We start from the raw sequence: 25,357 nt of genomic DNA, 5'->3' as shown, positions 1-25,357 counted from the left end.
GCGACGGAAAGGTATCTGACCCGCTGAGGGAAAGGACTCCTTTCAACAATAAGACAGAACAAGGTAATCTGGAGGCCTTCCCTAGGGCGATAAGTGTGGAGAAGTGTACACACAGATTCACCCGGCACAGAGCAGGACCCACAGCCACAGTGGGAGATCCTGTTATTGGTTATTAATCACTGACACACGGAACCCACTGACACACTGAAATGGAGAACAGCGGTTCTCAAACATTTTGGACTAAAAGTCCCTTTCATGCTTAAAAAGTTTCGAGGCTCTCAAAAAGCTTTTTTACATGAGTTATATTTACAGATATTTATGGTAACAGAAACTAAAACTGAGTAGTTCTTAAAATATATATTTGTTACTTCATTTAAAAATAATAATAAACTTAATACATGTTAGCGCAAATAACAACTGTTATGAAAAATACTGTAATGTTATGAAAAATAACTGTATTTTCCAAAACAGAAAAAAAAATTGGGAAGGAAAGTGGCATGGCTACACATTTTTGCAAATGACAATAAATAGGTGGATTCTCACATTTGTTTCAGCATTCCATACGCTGGACATCTCATAAGGCCTCTGAACTGTAATGTACCCTCCTAAAAGAATGAGAGAAACAAGGGCAAATAACATCCTATTAATATCATGAAAAGAGTCTCAACCTTGCTGGCCCCGAGAGGATCTCAGGGACCCAGAGGTCCCTGGACCATGATTTGAGAACTGCTGTTCTAAAACTACAAGAAACCCACTACTCTGATATTATTCACTAAGTGATCATGAATATTAGGTCTGTCTTCTCAATAAATCTATGCCATCTGAGACAGGGAATATGTCTTTCACTTTGGGGCTGATGTCCTAATTGGTAACAGCAGATATTTTCTGTGTTGCTTTGCTTTGCTTTTAACCAACCCTGGAACACCAAAAGTTTGCTACAAGCAGAAAAATCTAACTGGCAGGTTTTAAAAAATACTCGTCCTTTCAACACCCAGCTTTTAATCACAGGAGTAGGCTTGACAAACTTTAAAAGTTTAAGAACAATTTTGAACTCTGTGATCTCAATTCCTACCACTCTGGCAATCCCTCTGAACGTGCCCTCCATGTAGCAGTAGGTAATAAAAGTAAATGCCGCCCCTTCTACCTTCCCTTCTCATCCAACAATTCAGTCTAGAGCCACTCAAGAGGGGCAAAGAGTGGACCTGCAAGGTGTGTATGGACGGGTGGGGATGCAGTGCGGGAGGCACAAAGCAGGGTGTCACTGCCCAAGGCAAGTGAGGAGCGCTTCCCAGAGCCCGAGAAGGGGGCATCCAGCAGGGGCTGATGGAGCCCAGGCATGGCACAGTGCAGGGTGTCAGAATTTCGGGTGTGGAGAGTGCCCACGTGTGGGGGTAACACGGGGTCAGGGGGACATCAGTGTGGAGAGGAGGCCCAGTGCGGAGGGGGGATTTGAGCCTGAGCAGGAGAGAAGGGCTCTGGGCAGGGAAGGGCAGAGCCCTGGAAAGGAGGCAGGTCACCCACCTACCTGATTAACCGAGATTAACAGGATGTAAAGCAAGGATACCAGGAGCCAGGTTTCTCAGTGTCTGAGTAGGGAGTCACAAACACAGAGGGAGGAAGACTAGAATGAACCCCCTGGATATGGGCTGGAATCGCAGGCATTAGTAGGAATGCACTGATTCACTATAGACGGATGGTTATAGAAATAAACGCACAGGCACAGATACACACATATACCATTAACCGTCCACAAGAGGGCATGGGAGCAGCAACACCCCATGGCAACGAGCATGCCTAGCACCCAGATTTTGTGTTCAAAATACCATTTGTTACCGAAAGGAAGCAGGGCTCCTTGGAGAAATGGCTGAACCTGGGGCCGAGAAAGAGAAAGTACAAGCTGAGCCTGGATGAAATTGTTGTGCCAGAGAGAAAAGAAGTGTTCAGAGAACGAAGGGGAACAAGTAAAACAACATAGAAGTCAGCTTGAGCAGGCCACGACTGGCCAATCAAGGACAACGTAAACATGAAAAGAAACAATGACCATAGTAACGGACTATAACCCACTGAATAAATCACACAGCCACACACACACACCATACACGTAAAGTCTGATGAGCAACAGTTATTCACATAGTTTGAAAGTTCCTCTCCTCAGAAGCTACTACAGTAACCGCAAGGGGGCGGGAGGGCATACGAACTTTCCAGTGGAGAGGCCTGGCAGGCACCACCATGAGCAAGTGACCACCACCAGCACCACCACACACTGAGAAGGTGCAGGAAGAACCCATCATCACTCCCAGGACATTTCTGCAAAAGACACAGAGCTCGGATAATCTTACGAGGAAACATCAGACAACTCCACACTGAGGGACACCGCACATCACCATGCGTAACCTTCAACAGTATCAAAGGCACGAAAGCCACAGAAAGACTGAGAAATGGCTCTGAGTGAGAAAGACCACGGAGATGCGTTGACTAAACGCAACGTGCGTTTCTGAAGGGGAGCCGTTTGCTATAAAATATGTGATGGGAACAGCTGGTGAGACTGGAAGGGACTTGGAGGACTCGATGGTGGGCAGGTTTCAGTGCTAATTTCCTAGCGTGGATGGCTGTGTTGTGGTTATGCAAGAAAATGCGCTTGTTTGTAGGAAATGCTAAACGCAGGGGTGAGGGGGCATCCGGGCGGCAACGTGGCAACGTACTCTCAAATGGGCAGGACAAATGCCTGTGAACCGTATGTCCAACTTATCGTTACTTTACGACTGTTTTAAAGATGCTACTTTATGATAAACCTCCTTCAACAGAACTTTATTCCTTTCACCATTATTTCCTCTTTCTTCGGTACAAATATGTCGAGCCTCCAAAGGAAATGTCAGAACTTTACTGGCTGCTGTTTCACAGCTATCTGCTCTTAGAAAGAACACGTCCAGGAATAACCCAATAAAACGGGGTTCTAGTGACACCTAGTGACCTTACGTATTTAATGTTCACATTTTCAGTGGGGAACATGAGTGACAGCCTGGATAGGCAGTCAATAGAAGAATAGACACATGACATATAAAATAAAGGTCACTGTGCCTGTGACTCCCACCTCCAAGTTCTGCTGAACTAAGTTCAAGATGACTAAAAATCAAAGAAATGCAAATGAAATCAATTTTATTTTTTTTTACCTACAAAGTAGGAAAGATTAAAAAGAGCAGTAACTCACAGTACGAGTAACGGGTGTGGGAAACAGGTGTTCTTCCACATTGCCTGAAAGAACGGAAACTGGCACACTTGCCAGAAGGTAACTGACGGCATCTAGCATAAATTTAAAGATGCAAGCCCTCTAAACTCAGAAGCCCACATGTGGAATGTAAACCTACTGAAAGACTTATATCTGCAAGCAAGTGATAACACACAAAGGCTCGATGTCATACTATTTCTGATTGGAAAGAAAAAGAAGAAAAACATGAAAAGTTTCATACACATTAACAAGAGATCAGTTACATAATTTCTGGATACCTATTACAAAAGATTTTAGATATATATTTAAAACCACAGGATGTATCTCTATGTACAAACATGGAAAGATGTTCTCTAATATACTGTTAACTGAAAAAGTACAAATGCATTCCATGAAAAAAATAAAACCTACTTATTTACATGAATGTATATATAAATATGAATGTATAAATGTATAAGTACACATTTCTTATATTCTTAGTAAAAAGTCTGCAAGTATATATGCAAATTCTCAATGGTAAGTTACCCCCAACTAAGGGGAGGAAAGATAAGGCAAGAGGTGGATTAGGTGGGGATTTTTCACTTTAAAAAAATATACACACATTTAAATATAAATACATTTGGGCCAGTCCTGTGGCTTAGCGGTTAAGTGCACGTGCTCTGCTACTGGCGGCCCGGGTTCAGACCCTGGGCGCGCACTGATGCTCGTCTTGTCCAGCTATGCTGAGGCCGCGTCCCACATACAGCAACTAGAAGGATGTGCAACTGTGACATACAACTATCTACTGGGGCTTTGGGGGGAAAAAAAGGAGGAGGATGGGCAATAGATGTTAGCTCAGAGCCAGTCTTCCTCAGCAAAAAGAAAAGGATTAGCATGGATGTTAGCTCAGGGCTGATCTTCCTCACAAAAAAATAAATAAAAATAAAAAAATAAATATAAATACATTTAACTCAAAAGAAAGTCTGTTTTCAAGATAGCAAAGGAAAAATATAAAATCAGTAATTGTACACAATAATTAAAACCTGATTGCATTACATTACAATTTATTTCTTGTAATAAATAAGAAAGAACTAATTTGTATTAAAAATGTGATTAAGTTCACTTTAAAGCGACCTTAAAAGATTGCCTTTGGGTAAATTACAAGTATTTTTGGAGTTTCCGTGAGCCCTTGAGAAACAAGGGCTACATGAGGGCAGAAATAGAGAGAAAGGGGATAAAGAGGAAGGGAATTAGGGACAAATCAGCAAATGAGGACAAGAGGGCAGGACTCTCAGGAGAGGAACGGCGGGGACCGCGTCAGATCAGCCAAGAGGGCTCATTTCAGTACAGGAACGCCTCACTGTCCCTTTACATTTCTGTCCAAGCTTCTCCATTAACTTCAAGCTGTCAGTAAAGGCCTATTTTTCTGTACCCTCCTCTTCCATGTTCCTACACAATCTTTTACATGTAGCTCATGTCACTTCCCCCAAGACATGTTCTCTGTTCTCTCTAGGCCAACCTATGCACAGCCCCCTCTGCTCGTTAGTTGTTGGGACAGATATTTACTGAGCACCTACTATGTATGAGCCAGGAATGTGTTAGACACTTACTGGAAACAACCATAAAACAAGACGAACTCGGTAGCTGTACTTACAGAGTTCACATTATAACGGAAAGATCAAAATGCATGATTAGGTAGATAGGGAGGTAAATAGACAGATAACAAAACAGACAAATGAACAAATGTTTTAACAGCACAAAAAGGAAATAAAAAGTTGAGCTAGAGAGTAACTAAGTGTTACTAGCTAGAGAATATGCTAAGTGAAAAACAGGGAGACAGAGACAGCTCTTCTGGGAAGGTGACCCTTGAAATGTGACAAATGAGAAGGAGCTGAACACAAAACAGGCTGAAGCAGCAAGAAGAGGAGGCAGAATTCTAGGTGGCATGTGCCCAGAACAAAGGCCTGCCTGAGGACACACAGAGCCCAGCGTACCTGGAGATACAAACCGGGAAAGTGGTGCAGCTGAGGGTGAAACAAGACGGAGAATCATGCAGAGCTCTGAACCAGGGGTCAGCCAACTTTTTCTGCAAAATGGTGAATATTTTAGGCTTTGTGGGCCATGTGGGCTCTGTTACAACTACTCATCCAGATTGGAAGGGAAGAAGTAAAACTCTCGCTATCTACAGATTACGTAACATTGTATATAGAAAATCCTAAGGAAATCACAAAAGCACTTAGAGCTAATGAACAAGTTCAGCAAACTTGCAGGATAAAAGATCAATATACAAAAATCAGCTGTATTTCTATACATTAGCAACTGAACAATCTAAAAACAAAATTAAGAAAACAATTCCATTTACAAGAGCATCAAAAAAACCCTCAAAAATTTAGAAATAAATTTAACCTAGGAGGTGTAAGACCTGTACACTGAAAACTACAAAATATCACTGAAAGAAATTAAAGACCTAAAAAAATGAAAATACATCCAATGATCATGGATTGGAAGATTAAATATTGTTAAGATGGCAACACTTCCCTAATTAGAAACTCAACACAATCACCGTCAAAGCTCAGCTGTCTTTCTTTCTTTCTTTCTTTTTTTTTTTGGTGAGGAAGATTGGCCCTGAGCTAACTAACATCTGTCGCCCATCTTCCTCTTTTTGCTTGAGGAAGATTGTCGCCGAGCTAATACCTGTGCCAATCTTCCTCTGCTTTGTATGTGGACTGCTGCCACAGCATGGCTTGATGAGCAGTGTGTATGTCCACGCCCAGGATCCAAACCTGTGAACCCTGGGCCTCTGAAGCAGAGCCCGCAAACTTAACCACTACGCCACTGGGCCGGCCCCTCAGCCACCAGTTTTTTTTGCAGAAATTGACAAGCTAATCCTAAAGTTCATTTAGAAATGCAAGAAGCTAGAAAAGCCAAACAATCTTGAAAAAGAAAAACAAAATTGGAGGACTCACACTTCCCAATTTCAAAACTTACTATAAAGCTACAGTGATCAAGACTATGTGGTGCTGGCACAAAGATAAACATATAGAGCAATGAAATATAATTGAGAATCCAGAAATAAACCCATGTGTCCATGGTCAACTGATTTTCAACAAGGGTACAAGACAATTTAACGGGGAAAGAATAGTCTCTTCAACAAATGGTGCTGGGACAACTGGATAGTCACATTCAGAAGAGTGAAGGGGAAACCCCACCTCATACCTGGTACAAAAATTAACTCAAAGTAAACCACAGACCTAAATGTAAGGATGAAACTATAACGTCTTAGAAGAAAGCATAGGTGTAAATCTTCACGCCCTGGGATCAGGCAATGATTTCTTGGATATGACATTTAAAGCACAAGAAACAAAAGAAAAAATAGATACTGAACTTAATCAAAATTAAAAACTTTTGTGCTTCAAAGGATACTATCAAGAAAGTGAAAAGACAACCCACAGAAAGGGAGAAAATGTTTGCAAATAATACATCTGATAAGGGTCTTACATCCAGAATATATAAACAACTTACAACAATCTTACAACGTAACAATAAAAAGCAAAATAACCCAATTTCTTAAACTGAGCAAAGTATTTTTTGAATAGACATTTCTCCAAAAAAAGATATACAAATAGCCAGTAAAAGCTGCTCGACCATGAAAAGCTGCTCAACATCATTAGTCATTAGGGAAATACAAATCAAAACTATAGCGAGAGACCAGTTTACATTCACCATGATGGCTATAATCATAAAGAGAGATAATAACCCTCATACATTGCTGGTGGGAATGTAAAACCAGTACAGCCAATTTCAAAAATAGTCTGACAGTTTCTCAAAAAGCTAAACATACAGTTTCCATGTGACACAGCAGTTCCACCTCTAGGTGTATAAATACCCCAAAGAATTGGAAATACATATTCACACAAAAAATTGTACACAAATGTTCATAGCAGCATTATTCATAATAGCAAAAAAGTGCAAATAACCCATCTGTCCATCAAATGATGCACAGATAAACAAAATGTGGTATATACAATTCAGCCCCTCAAAGGAATGAAGTACTGATACATGCTACAACATGAATGAACCTTCAAAACATGCTAAGTGAAAGAAGCCCGATATAAAAGGCCACATATTATAAAATTCCATTTATGTGAAATGTCCAGAATAGGCAAATTCATAGAGACAAAAAGTAGATTAATGACTGCTAGGGGTGAGGGGCAATGGGGAGTGTCTGTTAATGACTACAGAGCTTTTTCGGATGACGAAAATGTTCTTGAATTCGACAGTGGTGATGGTTACAAATCTCTGTTAATAGAATATATTAAAAACTATTGAATTGTACACTAAAAGGGTGAGTTTTATGGTACGGTAATTTCATCTTAATTTAAAAAAAAAAAAAAGAAATGCTAAATGTAATTATTTACATTAAAAGGACATAATACCAGGGGTCTGCCCGGTGGCATAGCGGTTAAGTGCGCGTGCTCCACTGCGGCGGCCCGAGGTTCGGATCCTGGGCGTGCACCAAGGCACCGCCTGTCAAGCCATGCTGTGGCGACCTCCCATATAAACTGGAGGAAGGTGGGCATGGATGTTAGTCCAGGGCCAGTCTTCCTCAGCAAAAAGAGGAGGATTGGCAGATGTTAGCTCAGGACCAATCTTTCTCACAAAAAAAAAAAAAAAAGGGACATAACACCAGAGGAAACTCAGATCTTCAGGAATGAATGAGGAATAGAAAGAAAACATATATAGATAAATATGAGACACTATATTTTCTCTTAATTTATTTAAAATACAGACAACTGTTTAAAGCAAAAATTACCACAGTGTCTTGTGGGATTATAAGGCATTTGATGTAACAAATATGACAACTCTAACAAAGGATGGCAGGGCAGAATCAATGGACACATACAACTACCAAGTTTTCTGGTATTCTGGTATTTATGTGAAATGGTACAATATTAAGTTTAAGTAGACTCAGAAAAAATAAAGATTTATATCATATTCCTAAAGCAATCACTAAAAATAGGTAAATAAAAATAATTGAAAGAGTTTTAGTTAAAAAACTAACAGATCAAATCATCCAAAATAGGGAAGGAAAAGGGAAGAGAGGAAGAAAATGTATTTCCTACTCTGCTCAGAAGGCCAGGAAGCAGTGATGCTCCATAGCCGTGAGCCCACCAGCACCCACAGCTTCGTCTCTAATACTACTCTCCACTCAAAGGAATCACAGGTCTTTGCAGAAATGGCTGATGCCAGGGCCGGGGCAGAGCAGGTACAAGGTGCCAGCCAGTAAGGAAGTGCTCAAATGAAAATGATGGACATGTCACAACGACACAGAAGCCAGCTTGAAAGGGCTCTCAACACTCAACTCTGAACAATTTGAGCACCAGACAGACAGAAATGAATTACAAACCATTGAGAAATACAGGAATCCACGAGTTGATACTAATCGATCAGTCAGTCAGTATGGGAGAAGGGAAGGCTCTTCATTACAGTACATAGCAGGGCCCTGCCAGGGAAATGCAAGGAAGAGCTGGCCTTGGAAAAGAATCATCTTGTAAGAATCAGAGTTAAGATTGGTTCCCGCAAGAATCATCACCGGACGCTAGCCCTAGGGCCAGGGCAGGGGGCGGGGGAGATTGGATGAGGAGCAGGAAGTCTGCATGATCTTAAATTGTCTCCCCACAGGCGGCTTACGTTTCAAGAGAAACAAACAGTAATTGTACAGCGGAAAAATCAACAAACACTTTGCCAGGTAATCGAAATTAGCATCACCACTAAGAGGCAGATGAACACTGTGGGCCCCTGGGGAGGACACACATACTCACAGAGCATTCTGGGAGGGAAACCATAACCTGAATCTAATCACAGGAAAACATCAGACAAACCCAAAACAAAGAACATCTTATTCTAAACAAAAGGGTGCAGAGCGAGACTGGAGTCTTCAAAATTGCCCATGCCATAAAAGATACAGAAATGGTCCAGCTCAAAGAGACCACAGAGACAAGGCAATTATGAACAATACTGAATCCTAGCCTGGATCTTTTGCTGGAGGGAGGAAAATATGCTCAAGGACATTGCTGAGGTCATTCGACAAACTTACACATTCAAGACAGATTTCCTAGAAACATCTTAAACATTTCAAAAAAAAAAGAAAAAAGAAAATTTCATCTTCAGATGAAATAGTTCCCCCTACTTCTTACTTTAGTTGTAATTTAGCTTCTTGTGACTGCTTTTCCCAAGACTAATCACATGAAGGCCACACCCACTAGAGGCCACTTAGTAATAACACTGTATTTATATACATACATACATAGTAATAAAACGTTTAAGTCTCTTTTTACATTCTTACTAAAAATACACTCACTTGTATTTTCTAATATTAGAACTGCTTTGGTCTTGTCCCTGTCCTGTCCTCTTATGTGACTATCCAGGATAGGAAATCTGATAGTGGCCACTTTAGAACTGTCTTGGGCTAAAGACACATACCATAAATGCCTCTGGAGAATGGAATGTCCCCTGAAATCCAGGTGTAGAGGAGTCACACTGTTGCTTTTTTTTTAGAAAACTAGAGTAAATTTACACGAAAGCAGCAAAGTAAAATATAAGGCATGGACTTTGGCTGATGATGTGTGAAACTGCTCTAAAAAATAAAGTCTATTAATTTAAAAAACTTTAATAATAAGGCATGGCCATTCAACCCTATGTGAGGAACTCTGACCTTTTTAAGTAAATTTCTCCAGGGCAACGCTGCACAGTGTAGCGGGGCCCCCTGGAGTTGTGGTCACAGTGGCCCTGACGGCTCCACCATGACATTTTATCTGCCCCCCTCAGCTAGGTTATAAATTCTTTGAAGTGCTGCTTCATAGTTATTCTGGTTTCTCCAGGGCACCCAGCATGTACTTGTTGTTTCTTACTATTGAATCAAGAACTACCTCAAGGCTCACTGGCCCTATAATGGAAGGCGGTCCTGTGAAAAGAATAGGTACCATGGATTTCATTCCATTTTCTCAGTATGCCCTCCATAATCTACATTTCAAGCATCACTCTCTCCAAACACATCCTCCTATCTTTCCAGACATAGCCTCTTGTACAACCCCAACAATACTTCAAGCCAACGCAGACCCATGATCTGTTAATCAAACAATCTTTCCACCCTTCTTTCCTTCACTCCCTTCATGAACCCCCACTAAAAAGCTTGGAGTCCATGGTTTATCATTATCACCACTGCTTTGCGTATCCCTTGATGGCAGTTGCCTGGCAAAATCCAACCCTGGTTAAATCCAACAGCCTGCCTCCTTCCCGCTTACAGGCTGCTGGATGAACAACGGGCCTGTTCCTCTGGCCTCACGTTCACTTACAACCACCAGCCCCAAGTGAGCCATTAGTCCTGCCCAGTAGTAATTCTAGAACATTTCTCTGATCCATCCACTCTTCCAGGTTCCTAGACAACTGTTTCATGTGTTCTCTTCAAACTTCTAAAACCTCTTCCCCATTCTCATTCTCAGAAGATAATCTTGTTTCCTCACTAAGAAAGCAGAAACAATTAGAAAAGAATTTCCACAAGTCCTGATGCCACATCCACTCTTAGCAGCAAATGTCTCTGTATACTCTGCATTCCCTCTTGTCCATACAGAATAATCTATCCTTGATCCTATATAACCCATAGGATATAACCTATACATCCTATAGAATCCACTGACTTGTCCACTAGTCTATCCCCACATCCTCCTTAAGCCTTTTGCACGAGCAGTGCACTTGCATAGGCAAATGTCTCCTCTTGCCTCTGCATCATCGAAATTTCCCTCTCTACTGGATCAGTTCCATTAGCATACAGAGATGCTGTCATTTCTCCCATCTTGAACAACCATTTCCACTCCACATCCCCCTCCAGATACTGCCCCAGATCTCTGTCCCCCATCAGAATTGCCCCCATGCACTGTTTCCAATCCCAACTTCTACTCAAATATCTCTTGCTCCCACTAATCCGCCAAAACTGTTAGTCAAGATCCCAGAGACTCCACATTGCTAATTCCACTGGTGCCCTCTTAGACCTGCCTTTACTCAACCTATTTACCATAGCTGATCATTATCCCTTCCTTGAAAGCTTTCTTCGCCTGACTTCTAGAACCCTATCCTCACTGGTTTTCCTCCCCAACCTCCAACACTGGAGCGCTCAATCCTGGAACCTCTTCCCTTCCCTCTCTATACTCACTAAGAGATCACATCCAGATTGGTGGCTTTAATAACATCTGTACACTGAGGACTCCCACGTTTTCATCTCCAACCACTCCCAGGAGCTCCACACTCATATATCCAACCACCTACCTGACACCTCCACACGGGTGCCTAATAAATACCCAAAATTCAGCACCTCTAAACAGAACTCCTGATTCCCCCCCACCAAACCTAGTTCTTCTGAAGCCTTCCCAATCTCAGTAAATGGCAAAGCTATCTTTCTGGTTCCTCGGGCCAAAAACCTGTCATCCTTGCCTCCTCCCCTACTCCACAAACTCATATCCAAATCCTCAGGAAATCTAGTGTGGCACTGCCTTCAAAAATATATTCTGAATCTGATCATTCTTCACGACTGCACTGCTGCCACCCTGGCACAAGCAACATCTCTAGCCTGGATGTTTCAATAGCCTCCCCTCACTCTCCCTGCTTCTGTCTTTTGCCCCTATTCCCACACACTTCTCCTCTGCATCATACCTCACGAGAACCTGTATTATCTGACGCCCCACTACCTCTCTGACCTCAATCTCCTCCTAAGCTTCCCCTTGACCACTCCTGTTATGGACTCAACTGTGTCCCCCCCAAAATTCCTAGGATATCCTAACCCCCAGTACCTCAGAATGTGACTGAATTTGGAGATAAGACCTTTGCAGAGGTGATCAGCTTAAATGAGGTCATTAGGGTAGGCCCTAATCCAATATGACCGGTGTCCTTACAAGAGGAGGAGATTAGCACACAGACACTGAGAGACCAGGTGAAGGCACAGACAGAAGACAGACATCTGCAAGCCAAGGAGAGAGGCCTCAGAAGAAATCAACTCTGCCAACACCTTGATCTTGGACTTCCAGCCTCCAGAACTATGAGAAATATAGTTTTGTGGTTTAAGCCCCCCAGTCTGTGGTACTCGGTTACGGCAGCCCTAGCATATTAATATAAGCTGCTTCATCACATTCACTTCCTTACTGTTTCCTGACTACACCAAGCACAACCCTGTCTCAGGGCCTGCAAGCTCATTTCCTCCCTAGGCAGGGTTAGGGATTACACCATATCCATTTCTCAGCTGTGGAAACCGAGGCTTGAAGATGTTAAATGACTTGCTCGAGTAAGAGGTAGAAAAAAAGAGAGAAGTCAAACTTTATCTAGTTCTGTGATCCATGCAAAATATCTCCACACTTTACCAATACTAGATATTTAAGGAAAAACATGAGAGAAACTGCTTACTTTTCAACCCAGAGCACTGACACGAGCTTCACGCCTCTCTTCTGTGCTTTGTCCCAAGTGCTCTGGTATCCATCTTTGAAGACAACGTGAGTTACTTGTTTGTTAAAAGTTTTTGAAACCTGTAGATAAAGTGCAGAAACAAAATATAAATTATTACTATTTGCACACAGTTTCATAAGTACAAAGCCAGTGTCACTCCTGGAGACATTTGCAAAATAGGCAACAAAGTATTAGCAAACTGTATCAACCAATATATAAAAAGGGTAATACATCCCCATCACGTGAGTTTATATTAGGACTGCAAAGTTGGTGAACATTAAAAAAAATCCATCATAATTATTCACTACATTAACACAGTAAGTGGAATAACAACATGATCATCTCAACACAGGCAGAAAGCACATTTGATAAACTTAAAAAGTTTATTCATGAGGAAAATTCTTAGTAAATTAGGATCTGAAAGTTGGTACAAATCTGCATTAGGCAAAATGCTAAAAGCTTTCCACTGAGAAGAGGAACTAGACAAGGATGGCCGACATCTGCATCCTGTTCAACTGGCCCTAGCCAGTGCAGTATGTCAAGAAAAAGAAATAACAGGTGTTAGGATTAGAAAAAAAAGAAACAAATCTGTCCTGTGCACAGAGGATTCAATTGTGCACATTTTTAAAACCCTGAAAATGCCACAGAATTCATAAATGAGTTTGGTAAATTTTCTGGACACACTGTATTGTGCAAAAAATTAACTATTTCTAAACACTCACAGGAGTTAGAAAAAGGAATTTAAAAAATATCATTTATAATAGCCACAAGTATGACTGAGAAAATTATAAAACATTATTGAAAGAAATTAAAGAAATCTAAATCGACAAAGGCATATGGGTTCACGGGTTGGGAAGATTCAATTTTGTAAAAATGTCAGTTCTCTCCATAATGCTCTATTGTTATCAATCCAGTTCCAATCAAAATCTCAAAAGAGCTTTATACTGTAAATTGACAAACTGATTCTAAAATGTATTTGGAAAGACAAACAGCTAAGAATAGCCAGGACACATTAAAGAACAAAGGGGAAGACTTATAAAGATTTATTACAGCAATTAAGACAGGGTGGTTTGTCATGAGAACAAAGTACAATCATGCGTCCCTTAAGGATGGGGATATTTGCTGAGAAATGGCTCCTTAAGTGATTTTGTCGTTGTGCGAACATCATAGAGGGCACTTACACACACCTAGATGGTAAAGCCTACTATATACCTAGGCTATATGGAACTAGTCCTATGGGACCACCAACATATATGTGGTCGGTCACTGACCAAATCCTAGTTACATGGCGCATGACTGTTTATGGATACTGAAACATACGGTTACCTGACTGAAGACAGAGGTTACTGCAGAGCTTGGTTAAAGGATAGTCTTCCCAATAAATGGTGTTGAGACAAATGAATATTCATATGGAAAAAAAATGAAACCATTTCACATCACATACAAAAATCAATTCCAGATGTACTCAAAGTCTAAATGTGAAAGGCAAAATGACAAAGCTTCCAGAAAATAACATAGGAGAAAATCTTCATAACCTTGGTGTAGGAACAGATTTCTTTTAAACAGGACACACAAAAAACCTCATCATAAAGGAATAAACTACATTACAATTATCATCAAAAAATACAATAAAGAAGGTAAAAAGACAAGAAACAAAGTGACAGAAAATACTGCAATTCATATGACCAACAAAGGGGTCAACTGAAAAATATAGAGAATGCTTACAAATCAAGAAGAAAAAGAAAAACCCAATGGAAATGAGCTGGAGACTTGAACAGGCTCTTCAAAATAAATATATGAAAACATGCAGGAAAATGTAAATTCAAACCACAATGATATACCACCAGAACGCACCACACCAGCTGAAAGGAAAGACTGACAGAACCAGCATATACAGCAATGGAGCTGTCATATGTTGGCAGAAGTATAAATCGATTCAACCATTGAATTGTGGTTGAATTCTGTTAGGAACTGTTGAAAACTGTTAGAAATCATTAATTTTCTCAGATGTGACCATGGTCTTTTTCTTACACAGGGAAATGTCCTTGTTTTTAAAGGATGAAAACTAAACATATTGAAGGACAAATTATGACATCTGCAACTTTCACACAGTTCAGGAAAAAAAACACACACATAAATATACTGTACAGAGAAATGGCGACAAAGCAAGTATGTTAAGACGTTAACAATTGTCAGGTCTATGTTCACTGTACTATTCTCTCATCTTTTCTATTTGAAAATTTTCTAAATAAAAAGTGAAAAACAAAAAATGATCCAAGAGATCTCAGATCTTAATCCATACCACCCTCAAAAGCCATGTTGTCAACTCATGTGTTCCATGGCTTTTTCTCAGCCACAGTAACATGTCTTTAGCCCAAGTATGTAGTAGGTATCATAAGATGGAAACTCCCTCGGGTTCCTAACTTTCAACGTATCACAAAAAAGGTATCTTCTCAGGCCCAAAAGCCAGCCTTATCCCTACATTTTGATTGCCCTTGACCCCAGTCTGCTCTGGGCCTTTGATCTCTGCATGAGGACAGGGAACAGGGTGAGCCAAACAAAATTTAGGAGCATTCAATCCTTGCCTGAGAGTGAATGCCTCCTTAGATTTCATGCCCTGGAGGCCTCTCTCCTCACCCTAACCCCTGGCCCACCTTCAATGATCTTCTCACCTATTCTAATCTTTCCCTACCCTCAGCCTATCAGCCATCCTCCTGTAAAATCCCAATCCACACAGACAAATATACTTCATTCATCGTGGAACATCCTCTGAGAGCAGTTTACCTTCACCATCTCTGTTCCTTGTATCTCAATGATTCCTGAACTAACTTCCATTCCCTTTATCCAGTTCACTGGAAACCCCACTATGCTCATCAAAGGCCTCAGAGTTTTCAAACATAAAGAATACTTCTCAAGGGGCCAGCCCCGTGGCTTAGCAGTTAAGTGCACGCGCTCCGCTGCTGGCGGCCCTAGCGGCCTGGGTTCGGATCCCGGGCGCGCACCAACGCAGCGCTTCTCCGGCCATGCTGAGGCCACGTCCCACATAGAGCAACTAGAAGGATGGGCAACTATGACATATGGCTATCTGCTGGGGCTTTGGGAGAGAAAAAAGGAGGAGGATTGGCAATAGATGTTAGCTCAGAGCCAGTCTTCCTCAGCAAAAAGAGGATTAGCGTGGATGTTAGCTCAGGGCTGATCTTCCTCACGAAAAAGCAAAAAAAAGAATACTTCTCAGTCTTAACTGTTCTGAAGATTGCGGTGTTTTAAAATCTCATCATTGAAGTTCGTCCCTCTGACTTCCAGACTCATCTTCTGGATTCTCCTGGCACTCTTCTCCATCTGTGTCCCTAGGTCCACAGCTCCCATCACCTGCCCCTGAAATACTTAATAGGATCCACCTTCAGCACTTTTCATTCTAACCACCTGGGACATTAGCCACACGGGCCTCACCTGACCCCCAGGGTCTCTAGCCTTGACTGTCTCACGTTCCACAGTTGTATATCCAAGTCTATCAGATGTTTCCAATATGCCCCCAAAATCACAATCTTTCCCTTAAAAACCTGTTCCTTTTCCTGTGTTCCTCACTTTAATTAACAGCACCATGCATCCAAGTAACCAGTGGCAGAAGCCATATTTTCATCCTAGAGTTCTCCTCTCGAATGACCTAAGACCAACTGTTCTATAAATCCTACTCATCTAAACTCTTCATATCATGGTTTTCTTTTTTCTCCTGCCACTTACCATTGTCTTCTTTGTCCTTCATGTTCTAAGTACTAACTCCTAAAATAAGAAAAGGCAAATATATCTCATTGTGTATCAGAGATCTGTCATATGTAGCAATGGTAAAATGAATTTCTTACCTTTGCCCCCATCTCCGCAAGCTGGTTTGTAAACGTCTTTGAATAATTTTCTGTGCCAGTGGCTGACCATACTTCAACATATGCCACTACATCTGGAAACAAACAAGATATTAGCATGAAATATATTTGAAATTCTAGCATCCCTCACCCAAGGATTTCAATAGATTTTTTTCTTGTTGTATTTACATTAAAAAGTAAATTTAAATTTTCTTCTTAAATTTCCTTTAAAACTTCTTCTATTAAAAGCCTATTCAGAACAGCATCAGCATTATTACGGTTCTTAAAATTTCAAGCAAAGAACAACTTGACTCATACACAAGTCACAGTTTACATTCTTAACACCCGATGCTCTCGCCAAATTCCTACACCAGGCTTAAGTTTTCTAGTGCAAGAGTCTGTTTTCTGTAAAGGACCAGATAGTAAATATTTTAGGCCTTGCAGGCCATACAACTACTCAACTTCATGGCTGTAGCACAAAAGCAACCAAAGACAATACATTAATGAGCTAGCATAGCTGTGCTCCAATAAAACCTTACAGACAATGAAGTGTGAGTTCGATGTAATTTTCAAGTGTCATTATTCTTCTTGGTTTCCCCCCTCAACCATTTAAAAAAGTAAAAAACATTCTTAGGTTGCAGTCCCTATAAAAAAAAAGGTAGCAGGCAGGCTTTGGGGATCAGGGAGCAGTTTGCAGACCCCTGTTCTAGCAGATATCCTTTTCTCAAAACCTGATGTTTTAAAAAAAATTTCCAGGTGTGCCATTCTAAATAATTGTGAGCAAAGTAAACAAAAGTCAGGTTAAGTTAACAAAATACTAACATTAGAAAAACAGTGACATCTGATTAGAATTTATGTAAAGCCTCTGGTCTTTTGAATATAAGGTCTTTACACTACTCCAGGTCCCTCAACAGAGATCCTGATTATCCACACTCCTCTCCAACACCTAACCCTATATGTCTCCCGGGCAATCCTCAGCAATCCCAGGTGCCCCCTGACTTCACCAGGGATGGGGAGTAGAATATACTGACTACAGGGCAGGCTCCGGTGCTCAAATCCTGCCTGCACTGACTAGCTGTGTGGCTGGGGAGGAGCGCCCAAGTCTCCATGCCTTACTTTGCCCACCTGTAAAATGAGCTCAAACAGAGCCGCTGGGACGATTACAATTAAGGCACTATCAACCAAGGGTTTAGCACAGTGCCCAGACACAATAATTCCTCTGTGACAGGTCGCTCCTGGTATCATAACAACAAACACTGACACAAACAGGGAGAGGAGCTGCTATTTCTTTTCCTAATTTCACAACTGCCCCACGCCCCTAAATTCACCCAGGCCTGCAAAGACCCGAGGACCTGGGAGAAAGCTGGGAAAAAATCCACCCATGCCTCTGCACCCCGACCCCTCTACAACCCACCCTGTGCCTGCACCGTCTGCCTCACTGAGCGCAGGGAGGGCCACACAGGGACAGTCACTGGACTCGGGGACAGCCTCCACCCCACTCCACAACACGGGGACGGTCACTGGACTCGGGGACGGCCCCCACCACACCTCACACCACGGGGACGGTCACTGGACTCGGGGACGGCCCCCACCACACCCCACAGCACGGGGACCGTCACTGGACTCGGGGACGCCCCCAACCCCGACCCCACAGCACGGGGACGGTCACTGGACCCGAGGACGCCCCCAACCCCGACCCCACAGCACGGGGACGGTCACTGGACCCGAGGACGCCCCCAACCCCGACCCCACAGCACGGGGACGGTCACTAGACCCGGGGACGCCCCCAACCCCGACCCCACAGCACGGGGACGGTCACTGGACCCGGGGACGCCCCCAACCCCGACCCCACAGCACGGGGACGGTCACTGGACCCGGGGACGCCCCCAACCCCGACCCCACAAGCGGCGGCCGACTTCCGGGAAGGCCGAGCTGCCCTCCCCGCTCGTCCCCCGAGCCCACTGCACGCGCGCCGAGACCCGGGTACCCGTCCTCCAGCCCGCCCGCTGCCGCCGCCCGCTCCACCCCTACCCTGTCCAGGGAGCAGGAGGTCCCCTCACCTTTCAGGACAGAGCCCCCCGCGGTCCCGGGGGCCGCCATGAGGGCCGGCGGCACCCGCACCGGGTACACGGCGTCGGGCCCGGGGAGCCAGAGGGCGCGGGCGGCACTGAGCATGCGCAGGGCGGAGGCGCGCCGCTCCCCTCCGGCTCCGCGGAAATCCGCTCATCCGCGTTTTCCAAACAGCCAAAGCGGGCGGGACAGTAAGACTCCGCCCCCACGGAGGGTGAAGAAAGCGGCTTTTTCTACCCCAGATTCCACCCTCCTCCAGCCCAGACTGCCGGCCAGCCTCCTCCCGGGGGAGTTGTCTCTGCCCTCTCGGAAGTTACCAGGACGATGGCCCATAATATCCGAGTTAAACCCTTATGTGTCCATAAGGGGCCTCAGAAGCTTCCCGGCGCCTCACCTGGGCTCACCTGGGGGCGGGGCCGGGGAGGGGACCTGAGGATGGCCTTGCTCAGAGCCTGCGACGCCGTCAAGTCACCTCACATCACACGCCCCGGGCTCCCGGGCGCCGCCCTGTCGTCAGCGCGCCTAGGACCGTCCAGCGCGCCCGACCCACGACCCCTCTGCATCCAGGCGAGCCCGCGCGGGGCCGGGACCGGCGCCCCTCGGGACCCCGGCCTCCCTTGAGGGGACCCCGGGTCTCAGATCCCCGCGGGGAGAACCCGGACCTCAGGTCCCCGCGAGGGCACCACGGACTTCCGATCCCCACGGAGGTCCCCGCGCCTCCCATCCCACGGGGCGACCCGGGACCTCCCATCCCGCGGGGGCATCTCGGATCTCAGGCCTCGCGGGGGGGCGGGGCCCGGGACCGCAGATCCCAAGGGGGATTCCCCTCGCCTGCCTGTCGTCCTTGCGTTCCGCCGCCCGCAAACCCCGGAGCGGACGACGCCGGGCGGGAGCGGGTGAGCCGCGCGCTCGGGAACAGCCCCGCCCTCCCGCCGCTCCGCCTCCCGGGCTTCAAACCTCGCGCCAGCGGAGCCCCGCCCACGCCGTGCCGGGGCGCGGGGCAGGGTCCCCCCGGGGCTGCGCGCACGTGTCACGTCGGGAGCCGCAGGCCTGAGCCGGTCTGCCAGAGCCTCTCCCGGGATGACGCTTAGGGCGAGGAAGGTCTTGCTTGTCTGCTGATAAAAGGTTTCTGTGTAATCTCCCTGAACCAGTGAATCAGTTAAAGGATCCATGCCATGTGTATTAAAGAATGAGCCACGAAATGTGTAAACTTTCATTTCCAGTGATTTCAATACCATCTTGGTGTTCTGTCATGTAGAACGAATTCTATTTCCAAGCTTAATGAAAAACAGAGTTTTGAAGTTAAAGGGACGCCATTGTAACTCAGTGGTTAGAAGTACAGGCTCTATTTTGGAATCAGACTGCACCTAGTTTGGAGCCTTGTTCAGCCACTAACTAGCTAGAGATATTGAGGGGTTACTAAAACTCTCCAAGCTTCATTTTCCTGTGAAAAGGCATTCATAATAGTAGAAATAATAAACTGACATTTACTTAGCACTTATCATGATGTATTATGAAAGTTAATCCCGCCAAGAGCTAAGTGTTCTTATGGCAATTTACAAAGCACTTACATATATTTTTTTTCTTCTAGATTCTCACTAACTTTCTATTATTTTAGAGGTATTTATTATCCCATAATCTGGAGACTAACAGTGGACTCCTGCCGGCTCCAACTCCTTTACAATTAAAAGTGCTTTCTCTTATTTTATACTTTGTATCATTTGATGCTCACAACAGCCCTGTTAGACAGAAAAAGTAAGCATATTATCCCGTTTGTACACATAAGTAACCAGGTTCAAGGGAGGTTACCTGACTAGTGCAAGGCAACTCAGCTAGGAACTGATGGTGTTGGTTGTGTTGGGGCTGGGAAAATTCCTTCTTCCCTTCTTTTGTTTTTACGGCTGGACTAATAATCAAATTGAGGAAAGACCAGATTAACAGGAGAAAAACCCAGTTTAACACCTACGTGTTGGAGATCATAGAGAAATGATGCTCGAAGAGTGAACAAAGCAGGCAGCATATACCTTTTACATAAAGAAACAATAAATTTGTGAAGAATTGACAGGACAAAGAAACTTAGGTTTGGGGTATGTAAATAGTGAGGAATTTAAGCAGAGTTTAGGCTTGAGGTAGTAAATTAGCAAGATTTGTTTGTGCAGGCTTCTTGGCCCTGAATTCCCCAGCTGTGGTGATAAGGATGCAGGGAGAGCACCTCTCACATGGGAGATTTATTTCCTGCTTTCAGGGAAAATAGAGACAGGAAAGTCAGAAAGCCCTTTTTGCTTCTCAAGTAACTTAAATTCAAAATAACAATATGCTATTGTGGGATATTTGGGCGTGGCCTGCTCTGGGCCCCAACAGTTGGAACTGGGATTCATACAAGTTTAGTTCATTTTACTAAATCCAGTGTCAGGGTATGTACAGGAATATTGACTACCATCTATTCAAGTCTTTCTGTCATCCATTTATTCATTATCCCAGTAGTTATATCAGCTGTTAATAGGATCCAATAAGCCCACTGTGGTCCTAAAGAATGACCTTGAGTATATGCAGCCCCCAAACCCCACTTTCTAGACTCAAATCTCTGATTAATAACTACATCATTATCACAAATTGTTGACCTAATAAACTCTACTCTGAGGAAATGGTGACACCGTTTACTTGGGAATGTGAGCTCAGCTCATCGTTGAAGATAAAGCTACTTTCCCTACTGAGTAAGCGACACTGAACTCTAAGAAAATTTAAAATTAAAAAATGACGTAACGAAGTAGATCAAAACAATCGCCTTTGGTCAGGATGGTACAAAAAGTTCAGTATTTGGTAGATTCTTCAGCTTCAACATCACAAATATTTTCTCCTATGACTTCTTGTACAAATACTATAGTTTTAGATTTTATATTTAGGTTTAGGATCTATTTTGAGTAAATATTTGTATATGTTACGAGATAAGGACTGAAATTCATTTCTTGCATGTAGATAACCAAATGTTGCAGCACCATTTGTTGAAAAGCAACTTTTTCTCCATTGCATTCAGTGCCTTTGCATCTTCGTCAAAATCAGTTGTTCCTACATGTGTGGGTTTATTTTTAGACTTCCTATTCTGTTCCATTGAGCTATTTGTCTGTCTTTATGCCAATACGACACGGTTTCAGTTACTGTAGCTTTATAAGTTATGAAACTTTATAACTTTATAAGTTATAATAAGTTATGAAATTGGATAGTATAAGTCCTACAACGTTTTTCTTTTTCAAAGTTGTTTTATATATTCTAGATACTTTGAATTTCCCTACGAATCTTAAAATCAGATTGTTATTTTCTACACACACACAAAAAAAGTCCTGCTGGGATTTTGATTGGGATTGTGTTGAATCTCAGATCTGTTTGGGGGAGGATTGACATCTTAACAATATTTACTCTTCTCGTCCCCTAGCATTTGTTTATGTCTTTAATTTCTCTCAGTGATGTTTTATACTTTTCAGAGGATGGGTCTTTTAGAACTTTTGCCAAATTTAAACACAAGTATTTCTATTTTTTGATGACATTGTAAATGATTTTTTAAAATTTCAATTTCTGATTGTTGCTAATATATGGAAATACAATTGGTGTTTGTAATTGATCTCATGTCCTGCAGCCTTCCTAAATTTGATTAATAGTTCTAATATTAATATCTAATAGCTTCTTTGTACATTTTATATGATGTTCTACAGGCAATTGTGTTATCTGTGTTGGGAGGAAAATTTTTCTTCTTCCAATTTGGGTGCAGTGATTGAGGATCTGTACATTAACAATTTACAGAAAAAGACAAGGTTTATTTACACGTGCTGTGTGTACATGTGGGAGTACTCAGTGATAAGTAACTCACTGAATATATACTAAACTTAACAAAGGGAAGAGGTGGTTTCAGGGCTTCAATGAGAAGTTATGGAAGGTTCTGTAGGGCTTTTTGATGCTTATGGATGTTAGCAGTCTGTCTTCCTGGCACCGGAGTTCACAGAAAACTCCCTCGGAGGGGAGCAAATGGCCGCTGTATTTTCTGGAGGCTCTGCTTTCATCAGATAAGAGAAGTTCAGATAAGGTTTATTTCTGCATCTTCTTTAGCTCAAATGTTTTCACTTTAAAATAATCTTTATACCAACTCTGAGGTCTGAGTGAGTCCTCATATCTGCAAAAAAAAAAAAAATCAGCTTTGCTTCCTCCTTTCCAGTCTGGACATCTTTTCTTTCTTTTACTTGCCTGCTTACACTGGTCAGAAACTCTAGTTCAGTAGTTCTCAGCAGACAGGCGATTTTGTCCCAGGGGACGTTGGTAATGTCTGGAGACATTTTTGGTTGTCGTAATTGGGGGTGGGGAATTACTCCTGGCATCTAATGGGTGGAGGCCAGGGATGCTGGTAAACAGCCCACGCAGGGCGGCCCCCAACAAAGAATTATCCCGCCTACACTGTCCATAGCGCTGAGGCTGAGAAGACCTTAGTGCAGTACAAGAGCAGTCGTCCTTGTCTGGTTCCTGGTCTCAGGGAGAAGGCGTTTGGTCTTTCAACATTAACTATGATCTTTCGCAGATGCCCTTTATCAGTTTGGGGAAGTTTCTTTCTCTTCCTACGTTGCTGAGAGGTTTTTTTTATTTTTCAAATCAGGAATTTTTAAAATCAGGATGTTTGATTTTGTCAAATGCTTTTATTTGAATCTACTGAGATGGTCATGTGGTTTTTCTCTTTCTAGTCTGTGAATAGTGAGTTACACGGATTGATTTTTGAATGTTGAAATAACCCTGCATTTCTAGAATAAACTCCACTTAGTCATGATGTACCAACCCTTTAATATATTGTCAGATATGTTTTGCTAAAATCTGTTTAGAATTTTTGCATCTATGTTCAAGATAGATTTGGGTCTGTAGTTTTCTTTTCTTGTGACAGAAACATGGAGATACAAGAAAGAATGAAAAATGACAAAAAGTGTTCAAATGTGAGTGAATCTAAATGATATTGAAGGTACAAATAAAAAATAACATAAATATTGATTGTATAAATCAACAATAATAGTCTTATGGGGTTAAAATGCAGTGTATCTATAGCAATACTGCATCGCAGGAATGGTGTATCCATCAGGGAACTAATGTTGTTAAAGTCCCCTCAGGTCTTTTCATTTACAGGAGGTAATGAAAGCACTCATTTTTATTAGAGTGTGATAAGGCAAGGATGTATTTCACAATCTCTAGGGAAATCAATAAAGAAATCAAATATTGTATAACTATCAAGATAATAAAAGAGGAAATGAAATAGTAAAATATAATCCATTCAAAAAAAGGAAAGAAAGGAGAAAAAGACAGCAAGCAGGAGAATGCACATAATAGAAGGTAGAGATAAATCCAAATTAATCAATAATTATATTGACTAAAAGCACCCATTCCTGATGGAAACACTCAAGAGAATAGGAATTTGTTATTTCTTAGCATAAATACATATATAGTTTATATATATATAGCCAAGATCTTACTCCATGGAGAAACAGCAGAGGCATTTCTACTAAGACCCAGAATGAGGCAAGGTGGCCACTCTCTATGCAGTTATTCAACATTATACAGTGGAGATATTAGCTACTGCAATTAGACAAGAGAAATCGATCAGTGGCATAAGAATTAAAGAATAAGTAAAACTATTTCTATTGTAAATGATATGACGATACACTCGGAAAACCCTACAGCATCATTGATAAAAGATTGATAAAATCATTGAGAAAACTATAAATTATTGCTAAAAAAACAAATTCAGTAAGGATCCAGAAATAAAATTAACATGATGTTAGAGGATATATGGATAGAGAAAACTCCATTTGCAATAACAACAATAAAGAATAAACTTAACAAGAATGTGCAAAACCTATTTGAAAAAAACTTGAAAACACTCCTGAAAGACACAAACGTAGCTTTGAACAAATAGAAAGACATCCCTTGTTCTTGGATTGAGTGCTTAATATCACCATGATGTCTGTTCTTCCTAATTCAACTGAATGCAATCCCAATAAAAAATACCAACAAGGCTTTTGATGGGACTAGACAAGATGATGCTAGAGCTCATATGGAAAAACAAGCTAGAAGGTCACTGAAAAAGAAAAGCTACCAGGGACTAACTCTACCAGCTATAAAACATACAAGAAACCCTCTCTCATTGAAACAGTGTTGTACCGGCGCATGCCCAAACAGAAATCAGGTGTAGGGAAAAGGGATTGTGTTGGGAAAAAGCTGTCTAACTAGAACTCAAAACCAAATGCAATAAAGAATGATAAACACCCACACACTGTGAACAAAGTCAAAGGGCAACTGACAGAGATCAGAGTCAGAGATTTGAAGACACTGCCGGCTTTGAGGATGGAGGAAGAAGCCAAGGAATGCAGCAGCCTCTAGGAGCTGGAAAAGGCCAGGAAACAGATGCTCCCCCAGAGCCTCCAGAAAGAACACAGCCCCCCACACACCTTGATTTTAGTCCAGTGAGACTCTTTGCAGACTTCCCATCACCAGAACTGTAAGATGATAAATTCGTGTTGTTTTAAAGCATTAAAAAAAAAAAAGGCAACTGACAAACTGGAAAAAAAATGTCTACAATATCCTAGTACATATATATTTTAAAACTTTTAAAAACTGAGGAAAAAAGACTAAAAATTTATGTAGAAAAATGGACAAAAGACAGGAACAAACTATTCACCGAAAGAAGATACAAAAACAATCCTTAAATTTATGA

At 42.3% G+C, this 25,357-nt stretch overlaps 1 protein-coding gene across 10 annotated transcripts in view; it reads right to left on the bottom strand.

The window, feature by feature from the left end:
• Positions 1 to 19,044, bottom strand: part of MCPH1 (microcephalin 1) — a 245,714-nt gene extending 226,670 nt beyond the window's left edge. For 8 of the 10 annotated variants that reach the window (XM_058524899.1, XM_058524898.1, XM_058524903.1 and 5 more), the window contains exons 1-3: positions 18,612 to 18,709; positions 16,555 to 16,646; positions 12,656 to 12,774 (exon numbers count right to left, since the gene is read on the bottom strand). In XM_058524899.1, coding sequence (XP_058380882.1) covers positions 12,656 to 12,774; positions 16,555 to 16,646; positions 18,612 to 18,651 — 251 coding nt within the window. In that variant the 5' untranslated portion in view covers positions 18,652 to 18,709. Of the gene's footprint in view, positions 1 to 12,655; positions 12,775 to 16,435; positions 16,475 to 16,554; positions 16,647 to 18,611; positions 18,710 to 19,025 lie in introns of those variants that run through there. The other 2 variants (XM_058524909.1, XM_058524902.1) reach the window with 2 other exon arrangements.
• Positions 19,045 to 25,357: the final 6,313 nt, after the last annotated feature.

This window comes from Diceros bicornis, chromosome 29 (assembly GCF_020826845.1).
Source record: "Diceros bicornis minor isolate mBicDic1 chromosome 29, mDicBic1.mat.cur, whole genome shotgun sequence".
Classification (NCBI taxonomy): domain Eukaryota; kingdom Metazoa; phylum Chordata; class Mammalia; order Perissodactyla; family Rhinocerotidae; genus Diceros; species Diceros bicornis.
The sequence above is the reverse complement of the archived record's forward strand: the minus strand, read 5'-3'. Positions and strand labels throughout refer to the sequence as shown.